The sequence below is a fragment of the Ochotona princeps genome, chromosome 4 (genome assembly GCF_030435755.1).
Source record: "Ochotona princeps isolate mOchPri1 chromosome 4, mOchPri1.hap1, whole genome shotgun sequence".
Lineage (NCBI taxonomy): Eukaryota > Metazoa > Chordata > Mammalia > Lagomorpha > Ochotonidae > Ochotona > Ochotona princeps.
The window spans coordinates 38451965-38471369 of NC_080835.1; the positions used below are offsets into that span (position 1 = coordinate 38451965).

Consider the following 19405-nt stretch of genomic DNA (forward strand, 5'->3'; position numbering starts at 1 on the left):
GCCATGATGACACTCAGGGTTTCAAATTCTCAAATAAGGAAAACTGATGAAAAAAGTAACTCAAAACTTTCGAGAGAAAACTTTTTATCACAGCATAGGTGGAGTGACAGGCCCCTGATGCCTGGTTGACCTTTTTTCACCTATCTCCTTTGAACAGATTATTTGAGTACCATTTCAGACCCCCATCACTCTTATTTTTAGCTCTGAGTTCTCTTCACGAGTATAGCAACCTACGTCTTAGAGTTCCAGGGCTCCCAGATATGGCTCATGATTCACTTTCAGGTACATTCACGATGATTTCCAGGGACATCTGTGTGGTGGGGGCCTGGAGAAACAAGTTTTGATACAAAATTCTGCGTTCTTGATCCCATCCCCGCTGTTTGACCAGAAAGCATATTCTCCACAAGTGTATTCCTTGGTGTCTAAGGGAACTGGCAATGAAAACAACCCAAGAGATATTGTTCTCCTAGAGCCTCCCAGCTGGCGTGAGGGGGAACAAAACTCAGGGCTTTGGTCACAGGCTATTTTCAGCTGCTGATAGCAGTTGTGTTACTCATGTCTCATTCACCCTCTCCCCTCAGGCTCCCTCCTGCCCTTCCAGGCCAAGGCTGATGACAGCCTCCATATATTTAAAGAGGACAAGAGCCCCTCTCAACTCAGTTGAGCTCATAGAGGCCATACAGGCAGGTAAGTGGAAAGATGCAGGAATCGGGGCTGGGGGACATGCTGGTTGGGTGGTAGACTGGACGTAAAAAAGGTTCTAGAGAGGGAGAATCTGATTTCCATTCCAGTTACTATCATACACCTAGGTTATATGCAAGGAGACTCAAGTCATACTTAGTTCTGGTGTGGAACTGGCAGTTGCTAAATTTTTTCTAAAAATGATTAATATTTGGGGGCTCAATAGAAAATGACAAAGGAATGAGTAAAAGATCATTTTTGGTCTAAAACTACTTTCAATGTGGTATAATATTTCTTATTGTCTTAGTTGGGATAGCTGGAAAGTAGAAGAAAATACTCAAAAAGTTGGCTGAAGCAACAGTTGACAAACCTGCCTTCTACTGCTGGGACTACCACATACTAGTAGAGAAGTGACTTTGAGAAAGTTCCTGCCTCTTAGCTCTTCAGTCTTCTCTGCAAGGATCAGTCAAAATGTGGTGACATTTTTCGGAACTGGAAAGGAGTGGATGGTTACACAGATGTTGTAATAGATGCGACATCATGAAGATAGCATTGTTCAAATTAGGAGGAACTGTACTATTCAGAAGGTGTGGGTGAATGAAACTTCATTCAGAGCTGTTGGCTTAAACTAGATTGTATACCCCAAAGATACTCAGCAACAGAGTTTCTTTGAGTTATTTAGAGTTAACTAAACTTGGACTAAAAAAAAATTGGTAGGATTTCCTTAAAAATCCATTCAAAGCTCTATTTAAGGAGAGGTTCATTTCCAGTTGGGTTTGGGGTAAATTCCAGTGTATCCTGTAGCTTTCAGATATTTCTTAAATATCCCAGTGATTATCAAATGAACATAGGATTGAGATAGAGAAGGTGTTTTAAGTAATGATCTGAATGGAAATGCTGCTAAAAGATCAAAGCTGCCACCTCTAATTTCTGCTCTGTCCCTGAACCAGAGTGGTGACTCCTCCAAGAGGGAGGAGCCAGATGACCAGCCCAAGGACACTTGTCTCTCTGTGATCCAATTTAATGCACATTAATGCATATGTATTAGCCATCAGCTGTGTTGGTCAAGGGTGAGGTAGAGGGTTAAATTCTTTGGGGAGAGGTAGGCATGAATAGCAAGAAGGACCAGGAAATGCGGTGGCTTGCATCCTCAGCCTATGGTGAGGACTGAGTCTCAATTGCGTGTCCATAGACTTTATCACAATGTATGTGAAACAGACCTTTAACCCCCAAAATATCAGGGAATCTTCTGGATTGGCTTTGACTCCATTCCAAACAACTCAGTTATTTGTGCTTGTTGGAAATGAGTCCTAGTTTTTGGGCAGGAGATGCAGAACCAGGCACAGGCATTCTAGAGAGCCAGAGGAAATGGGGGAGGAGAGGAAAGTGGGGGAAGAGTGGGAGTGGGTGGGAAAAGTGAGGAGCAGCATTCAAAATGGCAAGTAGCCAAAAATCCTCTTGGAGGAAATGGATGTAGAAGCTTGCAGAATACGTATTAGGGAACCCTTGGAACTCAGAAGGAAAAAAGGAGCCACAGTACAGACTGAGTTCCGATCCCAGTTCTGAATACTCCTTAACTTCTTTGAGTATGATATGGACACCTGTCCCAAAGGGATTTGTGAGGACTGAAAGAGATAATGGGAGGAAATGGGCCTGGAAAATTTAATACGACTATTAAAATATGCAAGACCTTTGAGAAAAGGCATTGGGTTATACTCAATGGAGTGGAATGGTTTCTTGCTGTATAGGGTGAGGCTAAAAGTCCAAAGTGAAGAGCGAGCTGGTCAGGTGTTAGAAGATTAATTTGTTTTACAAGCAATAGGACACAAGAGTAGGAACTTGATACCCAGGAAATACTAGTCCTGGAGGACTTCCAGTTACTAGCCTGGAGCTCAGATGTCTGGAAATACTGCATCAAGGGAAATACTGCATCAAGTCAAAAAGAAATGTGATGCCAGGAAATGTGAAAAACTACAATATTCACACTGGAGAAGGAAAACAGAACAGCAAACAACAACAGTCTTGATTCCTGCAGGCAATAGAAGCTTTTTTGAGAGCATCACTGTGCATCTTGTCCTGGGAAAGAGTTGACTATGACTCTGTAATTTCTTACCATTCCTGCAAGTGCAAAGCAAGTGTTAGTTTATTTAATTGGCACAAAAGTCCTATGAAAAGTCATCCTTCAGAGGAAAAACTGAAGTTGAAAGCAGTATAGTTATCACTATGGTCATAAGTCTAGAAGGTGGCTGAGCCAAGAGGTAAACTGGGGTACCACGTGATCTATAAAAATAAAGCATGAAGCTCAAAATAGAACAAAGGGCAAGTTTCCGAAGGTACAAGTTGGCCACACTTCAGACATTTCAGAAAAAGCACTCAATGACCACATGGTAGAGCCTCAATTTAATAGGTATGTCTATCCTGCCTGAATTTTAAAGTCGTGAGAGCCAACACTGGTGTCTATTTACATGCGGGGAGTAAGCAGGCTACACCTCTCAGACTTTACGTAAGGGCCCCCTGTTGTGGGCGGAAAAGCTTAGAAAGAAGCAATTGGCCTTGACCAGGAGCTGGAGGACATGACCTCCCCTGATCCTACAGGCTCCTTGTAAGGCTACTTCCCTTTCAAGCCCAAATCCTCAGCAAGAACAGCCGGCCTAATCAGGACTGCCAAAGAGAGAAGTTGTCCTGATTCCGAGGTTTAGGGCTTTGTCTCATGTGTAGTCAGTAGCACCAGGCACCCTGATCCAACCCAACTCCCTCATGGCCCTGATTTCTCCGGTGTAGCCCTTGCTCTCCAAAAGTTGAGGAACAGAGTTTGTTCATAGTCTGAAGCAACCCACCAGGAATAAAGAGCTGGAAGAAATTGGCTTGTTCTAAGAAACACGTTTGAAATTTAGGGGAAAAATAACAATAACGATAGAGGCAACTAAATTATTAAATACCTGCTGTGTATTAAGCATTGGAATTTTGTATCTTAGCTATTATTATTATTTTATTCAAGGTTAAAATAGGATTTTCAGACTAATCTTGTCATCCTGTCTCTACACGCGCACAGATACTGGGCTTAGGCAATTGAGCAACTTGTCTCAAGTTCAGCAGTTGGTGTTTTTGAACTTTGGTTTGAATTTCCCCCAAAGTACATGCCTTTCTGCGGTCCCTTACTTTTTAGAGTTAAGGTTAGGGTTTTTAGGGTTAGGGGATTTGTTTCCTCTGTTAAGGTCCTGTCTCAGGGTTTGAAAGGCCCTTGAAAGGGCTTTAAGGTATCACCGGCACTTGAGTATCCATCTCCACCTGAGCTGAAAATCAATGATGAATGAGGCCTCGGCTCCACCGGCACCTTGTCCATGTTTGAGCAGCAGTGATTCTTAGAAAGTCCTTTGCTTTATTGACTGTAGTCCATCTCCTGCTATCCCCACTCAGCAATCCTAGCCCATGGGGACCGTGGATCTGTTTGATCTCAGTTCCCATTGATAGAAAGTTTGGGTAGTGAAAGTGCTGAAAGTTGTCCCTGCCTCAGAGCCTTCTAAGCAGGAGCAGGAGTAGCATGAGTCTGGATAAGGCTAAAGGGGGTTTCAGTTGCAGCTCTGCCACTTACTAGATGTCTGATCTTGAACAAGCCACTTAACACTCTTGTTTCTTCTCATCTGCAAAAATGGGATTAAAAAAATCTGCTCTGTGAGACTGGTGTAGAGGAGCCAATGCACTAGCATGCAAAGAAACTGATGGATTATAACTATGGATAGTAGCTAACATTAAAGTAAGAATGCAACTTTGGGATCAGAGAGATGTACGTTCTGATCTTCCCATGTGAAATTTAACAGGAAGTGTCTAGGGCAACTGATGTCATGATAAGTCTCCATTTCTATCATTTGAAAAGTATTTGTTTTAAGAACACTTGCCTTGGAAGGGTTGTTGTGAAGATAAAATGAGATTTGCCACAGTGTCTGGCTCAGGGGTTTAGCTCCAGGAATGTGAGCTTCAATTATGTGAGCACCAGGATTATGTCAGTAATGGTTAGAATCCTCACTAGGACTCCATGTATGGGTTCCTATGTCCAGAACCCTTACCTAAGCTAGTGTCAAACACTGCATTCACTGTGTGGACTATGCATTTCTTAGAATGATTGAGCTGAAAACACTGTTGTGATATTGCTTGAGCAAAGTTTTGGCTTAAGATTTCCTCCCAGGCATTTCTGTGGACCCCTACAAAGAAAGAAACTTCCTGTTTTATGTATTCTACCCCTTTGTGCCCTGGGAAGAAGAAAAAGAAAGAGGAAGAGGAGGAGGATGAAGGAAAAAAAGAGAAAGGAGAAATAGAAGAAACAAAGGAAAGAAGGGAGAGAAAATGGAAGGATTTAAACTAAATTGGGAAGAATATACTGCCAAAGATTTGTATTTTGGTTATTTTAAATATTTAGATTGGGGTCAGCATGATGGCTTAATTGACTAATCCTCTGCCTGCAAATGTAGGCATCTGATATGGGCACCAGTTCATGTCCTGGCTGCTCCACTTCCTATCCAGATCCCTGCTTCTGACCTGGGAAAGCAGCAGAGGATGGACCAAACCCTTGGAACCCTCTAATGTGTGGGATACCTGGAGGAAATTCCTGTGTCCTGGCTTTGGATGGGCTCAGCTTTGGCCATGTGGCTACTTGGGGAGTTAAGCAGTGGATAGAAGATCTTTCTGACTCTCCTCCTCTGTAAATCTGCCTTTCCAATAGAAATAAATAAATCTTTAAAGAGATAAGCTTTTGGATTAATGTGGGAACATTCAGAACCATGGTAGAGCTAATTAATTGTATTTTTCTGACAATACTCTTCAGTTCAGAGATTTGACTGTACTTGAACTGATTTCCATTTTTACCTGCAGTGAGATTGAAAAGACTGTTACCCTCTTTTTAGAGGATGCTCAAATTCAGACAGTGAATAGTTTGCTCAGATCACACAACTTTGAAGAGGTAAGAAGGAACTAAAAATCCCAACTTCCTGTGGCTGACCCAGCAATTTTCACACCTACTGTAGCACATTCCTAGTGTAAAATCTCCTTTAGCACCACTCCTTAAGAGGTCTACATGGAATGATCGGTCTCTCTCTGGGATCTGACTGACCCAAATCTGGGGTCCCATCTCTCCCAAGTGACATGGTGGGGTCTTATGTTATAGTTCAGCCTCAAAGATTCCAGCTCATTTTCCGCTTCAATTCTATCTCACAACTTGCCTGTTACAACACAGGCATCTCATGGATCAGCCCAGAGAGTACTGCCATGTGGTGTGATGCAGATGGTGACCCAGGTGATAAATGGGGTTAAGTGATGGGTAAAATCTATATTTGGAGTCCCCACCTTCAGTGGCCCTTGCTAGTAACAGGCAACGTTGATAAACAAATGACCCATCTCTTGGGACCTTGCCAGGGCAAACTTGCATTCCCAGCCTGGCTAGAGGAGTGTTGACACAGGAATTCCAGGGTAATCCAGGAGGCTGAAAAGGTTATGTAAGGAAGCCAAGCCCTAAATGCACTTTCAATCATAGTACTTAATTAGCACAGTGGTGCTATCTGAACAACCTGAAACCAAATGGATATGAAAAGTGTGTCTTCAGAAAGCTTTACAAAATCAGTTTAAATTGATCATATTTCCATAACTTTTGCAGTAGTCCTAGGAGATATTATTGTTACCAGTTTTTGTTTATCCAAGTTGAAGGTAATATAGTTAAGATTAGAATCCAAGTCTTGGGATTCAAGGTATATTAAAACACCCCTGTGTTTTGGCCTTGTATTTGAAGAAGGGATGTTTTCTGTGTTTAACTTCCACAGTTACATCCCTATCTTTAGCAGTAGAACTGAACATCTGTTAATAGAGTACTTAAGGGCCCGGCTGCATGGCCTAGCGCCTAAAGTCCTCGCCTTGAAAGCCCTGGGATCCCATATGGGCGCCGGTTCTAATCCCGGCAGCTCCACTTCCCATCCAGCTCCCTGCTTGTGGCCTGAGAAAGCAGTGGAGGACGGCCCAATGCTTTGGGACCCTGCACTTGCGTGGGAGACCCGGAAGAGGTTCCTGGTTCCCAGCTTCGGATAGGCGCAGCACTGGCCGTTGCGGCTCACTTGGGGAGTGAAACATCGGATGGAAGATCTTCCTCTCTGTCTCTCCTCCTCTCTGTATATCTGGCTTTCCAATAATAATAAAAAAAATCTAAAAAAATAAATAGAGTACTTAAGAATTTCTATTTTGAATTTCCTGTTTTGATATATGTATGTCAGATATTTATGATCGCTTAAAAACAACTTGTGCTAAAATACATTGGCTTGTAAAGATGGTAATTCTGTAATCTTCACTGCATTTTAAAAAGTATCTTGTGTTGGCATTGCTGGGAAAAATACATACCTTCCCTAAGACATTTCCATCTCCTATTAACCTATAGAACATGACAATGAAATCTCCACTGAAGATTTCAAAGGAGAACTTTGACCTAGGGTAGTTTTCATTGAAAAATTTCACATCATAAGTTTCAGAAGTCTCACTGTCACAATCTTGGATGAAATCTGTTACATTTCACCTGTACTTCATGTTATTTTGAAACTCATGATCAAAATGGATATATGCAGAATTAGGTGATGCCACCCCTATTTAGAAAATGTATTATCTGTAATGAGAGAAGGACGGATCATAGAAAAAGAAGCTAGCTAAGAAATATCACTACGTTTCTACTTTTTATGTGACTCCCTGGTTGTAAATGAGGCAATCAGACAACCTTAAACATCTATTTCAACACTAACATTCTAGAGTTTAAATTGATTCTGAAGTGAACAGCATGGGCTCTTTGGGGGAAAATATCAAGGTTTCTATGCCTATGTGTTCTTTTCCATGCTTGCAATGTCCTTACTCCTTTTATCCACATGGTGAACTCCTAGGTACCCTTTAAAACCTGAGTCTTTTGTGACTCCAAAGACTGATGGCTTTTATTCCAGTTTAAATGGGGCTAGTCATTTTCTCATTGAAGTTGCCTTGGCACTCCTCTGAAGACTGTTCTGTGGTACAAAGAATTCAGGTCCCTGCTTTACTATAATGGGACACACATTTCTTATTTTTATGTTCCCTCACCCTTAATTCCTGAGACATGATCAGTAAGTAGTGAATGTATGGTAAGTGAATGAATAACCAATGAATGTGGGCTATCAACACATCCAACTCAAAAATTCATGACACTTTCCAGTATAATAAATACCTTAAACTGTAGAAGTCAATTCACTCAATATTTTCTTCAAAAATATTTTCTGGGGCCAGGCATGATGGTTCTGTGGCTAAATCCTTTCCTTGCAAGTGCTAGGATCCCACAGGGGCACTGGTTCATGTCCTGGTTGCTCCACTTTCTATTTAGCTCCCTGCTTGTGGCCTGGAAAAGCACTGGAGGATGACCCAAAGCCTTGGGACCCTGTGCCTGTGTAGGAGACCTGGAGTAATTTCCTGGCTCCTAGATTCAGATCTGCTCAGTTCCATTTGGAATGCCATTGCAGGCATTTGGGGAATGAATTTGTGGATGGAAGATCTTTTTCTCTGTCTCTCCTTCTCTCAGTAGATCTGCCTTTCTAATAAAAGTAAATTTAAAAAAATTTTTTTCTGAAATTTTACTGAATAAACAAAATAACTGGCTTCCATGAGAGAAGAGAGTAGGATGTTCCTGACCAACCTGATAGACCTGGCAGTTTTTCTAAGCAGGAAAAGCTCTTTGTGAGTATATTTAGGTAGGAACATTTCTATCAGTTCCAGCGTCAGGTTCAGTGGTCTGTTTGCTATTTACTTTCTGTTCCTTAGCAAAAACTGTTTTGAGATGAGACTGGATTACAACTAGAGCAGTTGGCCCAAGAGGGCTTAGAGTTAATCGTCAACTATTCCAAGGTGACTGACTTCCAAGAAGAGAAGGAGAAGATCAGAAGCAGCCACTTGGAATGTCCTGATAGTGAGTGCTTGGTGTCACTGACAATAATGACACACCAGCCTTCTCAGAAACCACAGTATCCTACTGTAAAATTCAGCATTCTTGGGTGGTTGACAGGATTTCAGAAATTTTATTGAATATTCATGGTTTATTTCAGTTCTTCTCTGGGAAAACAGGAAAACTGGACTTCAACCTAAAAACACACACAGAAAGAAAATTTTCGTTTTTAATCCTCTTCTTTGGTGACTATCCCTGAAGTATAATCCTGTGTGGAGGGGATGGTGATAGCCCTAGGCTGTGCTGGCAGCTCCTTGCTGTAGTTCCTTACTGTAGAATAGAGAAGGACATAGAAGTACTGTCATCTGGTTTCTATCTAGTATGAATGCTGTCAAGTCCCCTCCTGTACATCGTGCTATTTGGTTTTCTAAACAATGGCAGGGAGAAGTATTAGTGTTTTTGCTGAATAGGTGGGAAAACAGATGCGAAGGGAAGTTGTGTAGTTCATTTTGATACATGGAGCAAGTTGAAGGTAACTCTGAAAGTGGATAGCAGGGTTTTAGTCTAGACCTGGTATAGTACCAATATACATCTATTGCCTGGGTATAGATATTTTTAAACAGACATGCATGAGCATAAGGAACAAATCTGAATAGGAGATTTTATATATTATATACCTGTTATCCACAAGGTAAGCGAAGGTGTTGCTATCCAAAGACTAATCTTTCAGCAGAAGCATCACCATTGCCTGAAATCTTCCCGAAATGCAAAATATCCTGCCTTTTCAAGATTTCTAAACCAGAATCTGCATCTAACAAGATGTGAGGTGATTCCAGAAGCTTTAAGTTAGATAAGAAGATAATACCATTTGATAGGCAATGCCTTCTTTTGATGGAATAATTTTTTAAACCTTATTTGGAAAATAATTATATAAGCTAGTCCCCAAAAAGATAAATAGCATGTTTCCCTAATTTGTAGCTAAAATGCAGAGCACAAAAAATGTAATCTAAATTAGTGAAAATTTTGAGATTTAATTATTGCTTAAAGCCTTATCTATATACTCTTCAAGGAGGGTTGCACCTGTGATTATGAACTCCAAGTATGCCATTGTAATAATTTTTAAAAAGTAAAGAAGGAAGCATGGCAATTAGAAGTATGGGTGGCAGGGAGGGTAGGGTGGGAAGTATCATACACTCCTAAATCTGTATGTGTGAAACACATGAAATTTGTTCATGGCACATAAATAACAAAAGGACAGAAAAAGCTCAGATGGAAAAATAACTATACTTAATATTTATACTTTTATATACACAAAATTATCCCACCTATTCCTTCTAACAGCCCTTTGGAACATATAAGAGCAATGCAATTGAAATGTCACAGAAGATGAAATGGAGTCCCAAAGTGGTACCTGAGTGTCTGAGCTTACTTAGTGACTCACTTGGGTATGATAGCTCACTGATGAATGAATGAATGAATGAATGAATGAATGAGTGAATGAGTGAACTACCAAACTGGTTGGATACAGATCACTGTATTGCTAGAAATTCATTCATTTGTGGACTACTTAAATTTAAATTATTTTCTTTACATCCTGTTAGATTTGACCTTGGTCAAACGTCTCCAAGATGCCAAACTTGGGTGGAGGAGCGAAATGTGGAGCCTGTGAGAAGACTGTCTACCACGCGGAGGAAATTCAGTGCAATGGAAGGAGTTTCCACAAGACCTGCTTCCACTGCAGTGAGTTGGGGGAGCATCGTAGGTGGGGACAAGGACTCAAGAACCACAGGAGATTTTGAGGTTCACATTTAATCAGAGATACTGTTGCCAGTGCTGTTCTCAGGCTGTACTCTTGTTGTTGGGAGTAGAGCTAGAAAGACTCCGTAGATGTAAACTCTTTGAGCCCCACGGAAGAAGTGATACTCTATTGAGTACCGTTTTTATATCAGGCCATTCCCCTGCTGCTTCAAATCAGGGCAAGCTGGTTTGTCACTGCACTCTCTGCTGAAAGCCATGACCTAGTGGCGACATTTACAAAGTGTGACTTGGCTGAGAGGAGACGCCAGCACTTATCTGGAGCCAGGGTGGATTTGGCTCCCACTGCTTCCCTAACTAGCCAGCTGTCCCCAAAGCCAGCTGTGGCTGATCTTTCCTAAGAGAGGTCCTACGTCAGGCAAGGAAAAATGTGCCAGTTCTGTGAGAGTCAGAAAGAATTGTGCACAGAGCCTAGGAATCTTTATACCATCCCTGCCCAACATTTACTCACAAATGTCCAAACTGAGATCACCATCTATCATCTCTAAGCCCAGGTTGTGAGCATTTGTAGCACAGCCTGGAACAGAACCTGTATGTTCAGATTCCCATGTCAGTGAGTGCTCTATATCATAACTTCATTGGGCAGGGTTTTCTAATAGCAAGCTCTGTTTGGAGAAAAATAAGCTGTGGCTTTGAAATGGCAATTTCTTTTTTTTTCCTCTAGCATGTCTGGGTTAGGGGCCAGCTTTGCTCAATATTTTGCCTTCTTCCTTCCTGCCTAGTCCCTCATCCCATCTGATTTTACCCCTACACCACAGCCCAGTGGCTGGAAGCCATACACACAAAATGGTTTCAAAGAGAATATCAAAATCTGAACTCCATCTAGTAGTCAGAGAGGCACTGCAGCCTTAGGCCACCAGGAATAGTCTTGTCTTACCAGCTGCAGGAGTTTTCATTAACCCTTACCTCCCACAGCCAACATAACACTGGAGAACAAGGCAGTGATGAGGTGGGAGGGGCATTGCTCTGAGCAATTGGCTTGATGAACTTACTAATGCTTAGATTTTAATTATGTGTAATTATTTTCAAGTAATCTTACACATACCTCAGATTCATCATTATTACAATGATCTAGAATTAATTGCTCAAGATAATTCATTCCATAACTCTCTGGCTTTTGTCCAAATATGGCCAGCATTCTTTAAAAAGAGCCCAAATGAGGAATAGTGGGAAAACCACAAACTGGATTTAAAAAGGACTAGGGCTTGAATTTGAGCTCTGTAATGTACTAGCTGCACAACATACAAGTCATTTCACTGTGGTGAGACTCAATTTCTCCATCTAGAAATTGGAGATGAGCCTTCCTATTGCATAGGTGTTACAAGGAGGAAATTATGTCTGGATCTGGAAGTTTGGCCTTACAGGTATTCATTATCTTTTGATTAACTTTGATCACTGAGAGGAGACAGGAAATGGTAAGGAAGCTTTTCATGGTATAGGATTGTCTTGTCTTTCCTAGTAAGCAGGAAGAGACCCTGCTCAATAGAGCCATGGCTTGAGGGATTTGAGCATTTGCTACATCCCTGTAATATTTGATTAGAGCTTCTGGTGAGATAGAGACACAATGAAAGTTTCACTAGTGGTGAAGAAGGCCTTGGAGAAGAGTACAATTTCTGTATTATCATCACATGAATTATGCTTCCTTCAGGCATCCCTGAAGTTGCTGGAAATACAATTGAGAAAGGCAAGGTCTGCCTCAGCTTGCCTCCTGTCCCAAGCTCCCCTGACTTCTGGAAAAATCTCCATAGTTAGCTTCCATACAAACCCTCTACACAAACACTGTCTAAAAGAAAAACAATGGAAGCCATATGTATAACTCTGAAATTTCTTGTGACCATAGTTTTAAGAGCATGAAAGTAAGAAGTGACATTAATTTTAAAGCATTTTACTTAAACCAATGTATCCAAAATCTTACAATTTTAAAATATAATCAATATATGAATTATTAATGGGATGTGTTATATTTCTTTGGTGTCTGCATTGTTGGAAATCAGGAGCACAGCACCAGCCATTGCAGTCACTTGGGGAGTGAATCATCAGACAGAAGATCTTCCTCTCTTGTCCTCCTCTCTGTATATCCGACTTTGTAATAAAAATATATAAACCTTCAAAACATATATATATATATATATATATATATAAACTTGACACAAATTAGCTTCAGTGGTCATTGTGATTACCACAGTGCTCTACAAAAACCATGATGAGCAGAAACTGCCCAGTCTTGATTCTTATGCTGATGAAGTATGCCCCTCTCTTGCCTCAGCTTCTTGTCCTGGCCACCTCGGAACTGCTTTGGGATCTGAGCCTCAAGATAGATGAACTGCTTAAGAATCAAAGTTATGTCCTTGAGCCAGAGGCTCCGTGTGCTGGTCTCGGCCCTGGCACAGTGTTGTGGGTACAGGTATGGGAGAATGATCTCAGCCTCATCTCCTTGACCTTTCTTTTCCCTGACAGTGGCCTGCAGGAAGGCTCTTGACAGCACCACAGTGGCAGCTCATGAGTCGGAGATCTACTGTAAGGTCTGCTATGGGCGCAGGTATGGGCCCAAGGGGATTGGGTATGGACAAGGAGCTGGCTGTCTCAGCACGGACACAGGCGAGCACCTCGGCCTCCAGTTCCAACAGTGAGTAAATGCCCGTTTCCTCCCTCCTTGCTAGTCTTTGATTATATGGACAGTTCATTTTGTTCCCATAGCAACATTTTGTGGAAGGGGGAGAATGGACTCTATTGTTGACTTGTCAACAATGGAAATCCTCAAAGTGACCAAGCACTAACAATGTGCTATCTCTCCAAAGACTCTCTTTAAATTATCTGCCTTTCTAAAGACCAATTACTTTTACATCATGGCTCTTGGTTTGCATGTCAAGAGAAAACCTGGAATATACAGATGTTCCATTGTTTGACCCATGAAAAACTACATGGTGTCTCTTTTCTTCTCCTTTGAGAGTTTCTGTGTAAATCACATAAATATGGCAGGGAGGTGATGGCCATTCTCTGTGTGCTTGTCAAGAAAACATTTTTTCCCTTGGGTTTTAAAATGACTAATGTCTGTCTTGCAAAAGGGATGAGGTCTGCAGGGATGAGCTGAGCCTAAGCAGCAAACAACAAATTACAGCCATTATGTGGGTTTTCTCCGGCTGCTTGTTGCCAATGCAGAGCCAGGGTTCCTCCATCACTTGCCTAGGGAAGCTGTGATATCACATTGGTCACCTGCATCTGCTCCCCCGTGCCCACATTCTTGATGGCCACACTGACCTTTAGCCTGGAACTGAGAATAGATAATTTGACTGGCATTGACTGCAGCTGCCATCCAGCCAGCTCATTCCAAAATGTGCTTCTATAATGGGACTAGCCAGGCAACCAAGCCCCACTGAGGAAGTGTCCCCTCCAGGGCATCCCCCGGGGAGAAATCAGATCATCTTGGAGTTCTCTTATCCCTTCAGGAGAGAGTAACCCATGGCACAAGCTGGAAACATGGACGGACACATGATCAGTTAGCTTCTGGAGAAAATTTGTCCATGATAATTTCTGTGATCCCTGCCAGAGGCTTAGCTTAAAAAAAAAAAAAGATAATACCAACTGCATTCTCTAAACTCATCTTTTAGGGTCTCCTTGAGAAACAACCCGAAGAGAGACAGCAGTATTTAGACATAGGGCTTCATTCTAGCCCTACCAATTGTGAGCTGCCCACCTTAGGGCAGGTATCATCTTGTTCTCTAGCCAGCCCTCCCTATCTTCTAGGATGGGTGGCAAGGCTCAAATGATATAAGATACAAGGAAAAACCAAAATGTACAAGTATAAACATAAATTATAAATGCATATTAAAAACTCAAGGCTACTTCTGTGCTTCCATTTTGGATACTGTTGTCATGGGGACAGGTGACCTTTAATGAAGGTGACAGCTTGAATTGTGGTAAATTACACTAGTTCATTGGACTGTGGCTTCTCAGGAGTTGATTAGCACTAACAGTCAAGATGTCATTTTGCCCTGTAATTTGCAGAAATCATTTCAGAAAGCAAACTGGTGGATGTCAATAAAGATCAGAGAAAACTAAATAAGCAAGCACAGCAATAGTGATACAGCAATAAAGATAATAATGCCAGAGGACATGTTTGGAACACTTGCTAAGTGTTAACATGGAAAGTAAAGATTTCAACCTGTTACAGCTCATATTTATCTTCTCTTACTACACACTGAACAGGCTCTGTTCTTGGTGCTTTGCACGTACCACTCCACGCTCTCACAACTCTGAGAAAGGCACTTTCTCACAGAAAACTGTACTTTCCAAATACACAGGCTGAAAGAGAAGTGAAGTAGCCCACTCAAGGTCACACAGTTCATGTTGATCACCAACAGTAATCTGTATTTCATTTGTTTCTCTATTTATACCAGGTCCCCAAAGGCAGCTCGCTCAGCAACCACTAGCAACCCTTCCAAGTTCACTGCAAAGTTTGGAGAGTCAGAAAAGTGCCCTCGATGTGGGAAGTCAGTTTATGCTGCTGAGAAAGTGATGGGAGGTGGCAAGGTGAGGCCTTCTGTATGACACAAACAGATTCACTCATATTTACCACTGCCAGTTGCGAGATGATGGAACAAAGAGGGAACTGTGGGTGGGAGGGACTGGACCCTGTCTTTAGCCCTAGCCCCCAGAATCACTTTAGAAATCACATACTGCTGTCAACCAGTGATAACTATTAATGGAAGGCAGCCAGTTTAGAAGTCTGTAGACACAAAGAGGCATGTGCCCCCTGCCCTATAATGTTTGTAATCCTTACAGAAAGGTCTCATCACTGAGACCCTGTCACTGCTGTGTAACTCAGCTTGTTGCTGCCATCACCACTGACCATATGAAAATTGTCTCACAGCAGCTGAAAATCATCAGTACAAACATTCTGTCTCTGAAAAGTCATCAAATGTGTGAGACTGTGATTCACACTTGTTCTGTAAGCTCTTGTTTCAGATCCAAAGCCAGGCTGTTCACCAAAGGAAAGGGATGTATATACTCAGAGAGAAAAGTCATGCTAAAAAAAAATCATGCTGATTCTACCTGAGGGAGAGAAGGGCCACAGAAGGGTCTACTTCAAATCTAAGGGCAGGGTCTGCACCCAACACCACAGATACGCAGACATGTGAGCTCCTCCAGGTCCTACTTGATACATATAGATGTACGTGAGGAAAAAGGTCTTCTGACAACCCAATTTATGTATTTTTGTAGTCAGAACTAAATGGATTCAAGCAAGGTTACATTATCTAGATAACTGCCTTATTTTTTCCTTCTTTAATCTTATATTCAATATAAACCTTGCCCACTGATCCAAGCTCAAATCCTTTTCTGCTGTTTGTTCCTTGGGTCCTTTTGGCTAGGCAAAGTCCATTCCCACTTAGTCTGTCTTGAAGGACTGCTTATGTAAGTCACCACACTAAATCCATTTTTAGAGTTTTGAGGATTGGTGCCTAAGGCAAATAACAGTAAAAGTTAGGGACAGTTTAAAGTGGCAATTGGTATACTGCTGGCTAGGGCCCTACACATGGGACTAGACTATGTCACCCACCTCACAGTAACATGCAACCCCTTTGTGCCCTCAGCCTTGGCACAAGACCTGTTTCCGCTGTGCCATCTGTGGGAAGAGTCTGGAGTCCACGAATGTCACTGACAAAGATGGGGAGCTTTATTGCAAAGGTGAGTGGTCCCGAAGATTTTATGGGTCCTGGGAGCATACATTCAGGCTTATCTGTGTCTGCTGGAAGCGTGGCTTCTCAGCCACATTGGGTGCTTGAGATGGATAGCAAGATCACCTAAGGGAAAGGAATCTTCTTCACCCATCTCTGGTCCTTGTTAGTGGAGCACCTTGTAGGACCTGGATACTAACTGGTTCGGGGCAGTGGGACACCTGGGCAGAGTGAGAAAGACAGAAATCAATGAGGCCTGGACAAAGAGCATCATAGTCTCTTCTAAAATCTAAACATCCTTTGTCCACCTAAATGGCAGTTGGGGACACTTTGTGTGGGAAGAACTCATATTTGACCTCATGTTACTTTAAGACATACCTATTTCACTCCTCCCTCTCTGCCCTATTCTTTCTCATGCCATTTCTGTTTCTGATATTGTATTTCTAATATTGTACATCACTTAGTGATCACATGAAAAGAACTGATTTTCTTCTTTGTCCTCACAGCTGTGCCTTTACCTGCCTCCCTACTCTCAGTCTTTTGAAGGACTAGTGAGGATTAGCTCTTTCCTGACACTGCACAAGGAAGGGATGCACTAGGTTTAGGGCAGTGCCTTCTCTGCCTCAGAGCTTCTCCTGTTCTGTTGCTCAACAGCTCATCATTGCCTAATGAAGGTTTCACAAGAATCTCTACATGTGTACAGAAGGAGTATAGGGAGGAAAGGAAAGGAGGTTAAGTGGGAGGAGATTATCAGGCAAATCTTCTCCCACAATGAGACAGGATGGGAACTGACCCACTCTCTCAGCAGTTGGCTGCCTTCTGACAATAGAAAAGTAAGTGTTCCCAGCATTCAGCAGACCATAAAGCTATTGCGTGCTGCTGTGGCTAGCAGGAAGATCAACATGTAAACAAACAAGTGCATTTCAAAAATCAAAGAAAAAATAAACTATAGCAGAGGAACAGTCACAATGCAGTAGTCTATGAAGAAAGTAACCACCATGGGTGAATGGGAAAGGTTCCTTAGAAGACATCATTCTTCAGCGGCTTAAAGAGCAAGTGTAGGTTTGGGAGAGCCATTCCAGGAAAAAAAACCCTAAACTTGGACATCACAGTTCCCTCTGGCAACGGCAAATACGTAATATGTTTGTAAGGAAAGGAATGGGAGAAAGCAGGGGCTAGGGCTGGGGCTGGCAAAGTAGTTGGGATTATGTCAACTATCTGTGACTACAATAAATACCAAAGAAGTATGAGCAACTTTTATTAGCAAATGAAAGAGCAGAATGGTTCGTTTCAAAGTTAATGTGGGTATAAACTCATCACAAGGATATCTATAGCAGGACACAGACACAAGGACTTGAAGTCATGATGTTGACTCACTTGTTCTTTCTCCTCCTGTCTCTTTCTCATGCAGTTTGCTATGCCAAAAACTTCGGCCCCACAGGCATTGGGTTTGGAGGCCTCACACAGCAGGTGGAAAAGAAAGAGTGAAAAGGTGCCCCATTTCCCATGTTTGGCTCCAGCCTGAAGCATTTGCCAAGCAACCCTGCACAGAAAGGAACCTTTCTCCAAACAACCTCTCAATTGTAGCTGGATGGGGTTTATCTGTAGAAGCCATAATGATCCTCTTTGGAAGAAAATTATTTCAAATTTAATCTGCAACCAAGTGGTTTGTTATTTACAGTATTTGAATTAGGAAAGGTAATAAACAAATGATCAATGGTACCTTACAGGCTTCTGGATCATTTTCATTTTTTGGATAAAGGGAAATTCTCATAAAACACACAGCTACTTGAAAAATTAGCTCCAGAGAATACAATGAAATTGGACATCAACTGGGAAGGGAGTGAAAAGGAAGAAACAATTGTCAAAGGAAGAGTCTTTGGAGACCCATCAGCTGAGTGTGCTTCTGTAACCAAGAAGAAAACAGGGCTGGGATGAGACAGAGAACATGATAGAAATTTCAAAAAGGAAAATAAAAATAAGTAAAATTCAACTAATCTTTAGGCACTCTCTTCCACACAAACAGCAATTATACTCAAAGATCTGAAGTTTTCCAAATATGCATAGGAACCTCATTTCGTTACAATTTTTAATACTATTTTTGTGTGTGTGTGTGTGTGCCTGGCATTTCTGTAAGATGAAAAACTCTCCATCTTCAATTCCTAACTCCTTAGCCTGGTGAGCTCCCATTAATCAAGTCACAGGTCATATGTTATCTCTTCAAAGTTGTTTCTCAAATACCTGGGCACAATTAACCCACTTCTGTGTACCCATGACTGACATATAAGTAGAACAGTATTTGCCTCACAGCATTAGAATTTTGAACTTCCATTTGCCACCTGGTTAAAATGAGGCATGCTTGCATTCAGTCAGTGTTCAACAAATAGTAAGCATTAATAAACATCTGCAGAGTGAATGATGTGAAAAAAAATGTGTAAACCAGACTAATGCAAATATGCCTAGATTTTGAACAAGGAGATTATTTCATACTTGAAGCTTAGAAAGAACGAAACAAAACAAAGAATCTATCATCCTTTACTGACATTTCTCCCTGGTTCTGGGCACACTACACTTCTACTGTTTATGCAGACACATACTGAGTTCGATCAATAGAGTCTTGGCCTCCACAGCATTTCCGGGAGGTCTCCATCACTCCACATCTCGAGGTGCAAAAGGTTCAGTAGATACCAAGTCAAAGCAATAGTGACTCCACTGCTTGGGAAGCAACATGGGTCCCACATGGAAAGACACTTGCTAATAGCTATATGCACTATGATGTAAGGAATATATAACTTTTATGTTAAGGCATTGAGATTAGAGGTTATTATCATGTTGGTTCCCTTGACCAATAACACCCGAGGTTATTCCATGTATTGCAACCAAGTAATACCATCTCTCACAGCTTAGATGACCATCCTAAGTCACAGAGAGTATCCTCAAGATTCTGTCCCATACATATAAAAGTTCAAATTTATCATCCCCAATTTGATTGTACAAATGTTTTAGAAAAGAGTAAACTTACAGAAAGATAGCATGAAAGTCACACTCCCCTGATTCCAACAAACATGACTGGGTTTGCCTTGCCTTCAAAACAAAACCTTGTGGTGTTGGAATGGTGGCTCAGCAAGCTAATCCTCTGCCTGCCACAGCGACATCCCATATGGATACTAGTTCTAGTCCTGGCTGTTCTACTTTCAACCCAACCCCCTAATATTCACCTGGGAAAGCAGTGCAGGATGGCTCTAGTCCTTGAGCCCCTATATCTACATGGGAAAAGTGGAAGAAACTCTTGGCTCCTGGCTGCAGATTG

The 19405-nt window shown here is 41.7% G+C and overlaps 1 protein-coding gene across 2 annotated transcripts; it reads left to right on the forward strand.

Moving 5' to 3' along the window:
• The first annotated feature begins 567 nt into the window (after positions 1 to 567).
• On the forward strand, positions 568 to 17822 carry CSRP3 (cysteine and glycine rich protein 3). Of its 2 annotated transcripts, none has more exons than XM_004585456.3 (6): positions 568 to 687; positions 10207 to 10345; positions 12878 to 13046; positions 14818 to 14950; positions 16012 to 16105; positions 17507 to 17822. In XM_004585456.3, exons 2-6 carry the CDS (start codon positions 10234 to 10236, stop codon positions 17581 to 17583), a joined length of 585 nt encoding a protein of 194 aa, XP_004585513.1. In that variant the 5' UTR covers positions 568 to 687; positions 10207 to 10233; the 3' UTR covers positions 17584 to 17822. The 2 variants fall into 2 exon arrangements, with proteins under 2 accessions (XP_004585513.1, XP_058519244.1); XM_058663261.1 differs by lacking the exon at positions 568 to 687 and adding an exon at positions 8607 to 8629.
• Positions 17823 to 19405: the final 1583 nt, after the last annotated feature.

Excerpts from the sequence above, each read along its gene's own strand:
- CSRP3 (XM_004585456.3), top strand. The coding sequence starts at position 10,234 with ATGCCAAACTTGGGTGGAGGAGCGAAATGTGGAGCCTGTGAGAAGACT. Across the intron at positions 13,047-14,817 it reads CTCGGCCTCCAGTTCCAACA|GTCCCCAAAGGCAGCTCGCT; the intron begins GTGAGTAAATGC and ends TATTTATACCAG. Across the intron at positions 16,106-17,506 it reads TGGGGAGCTTTATTGCAAAG|TTTGCTATGCCAAAAACTTC; the intron begins GTGAGTGGTCCC and ends TTTCTCATGCAG.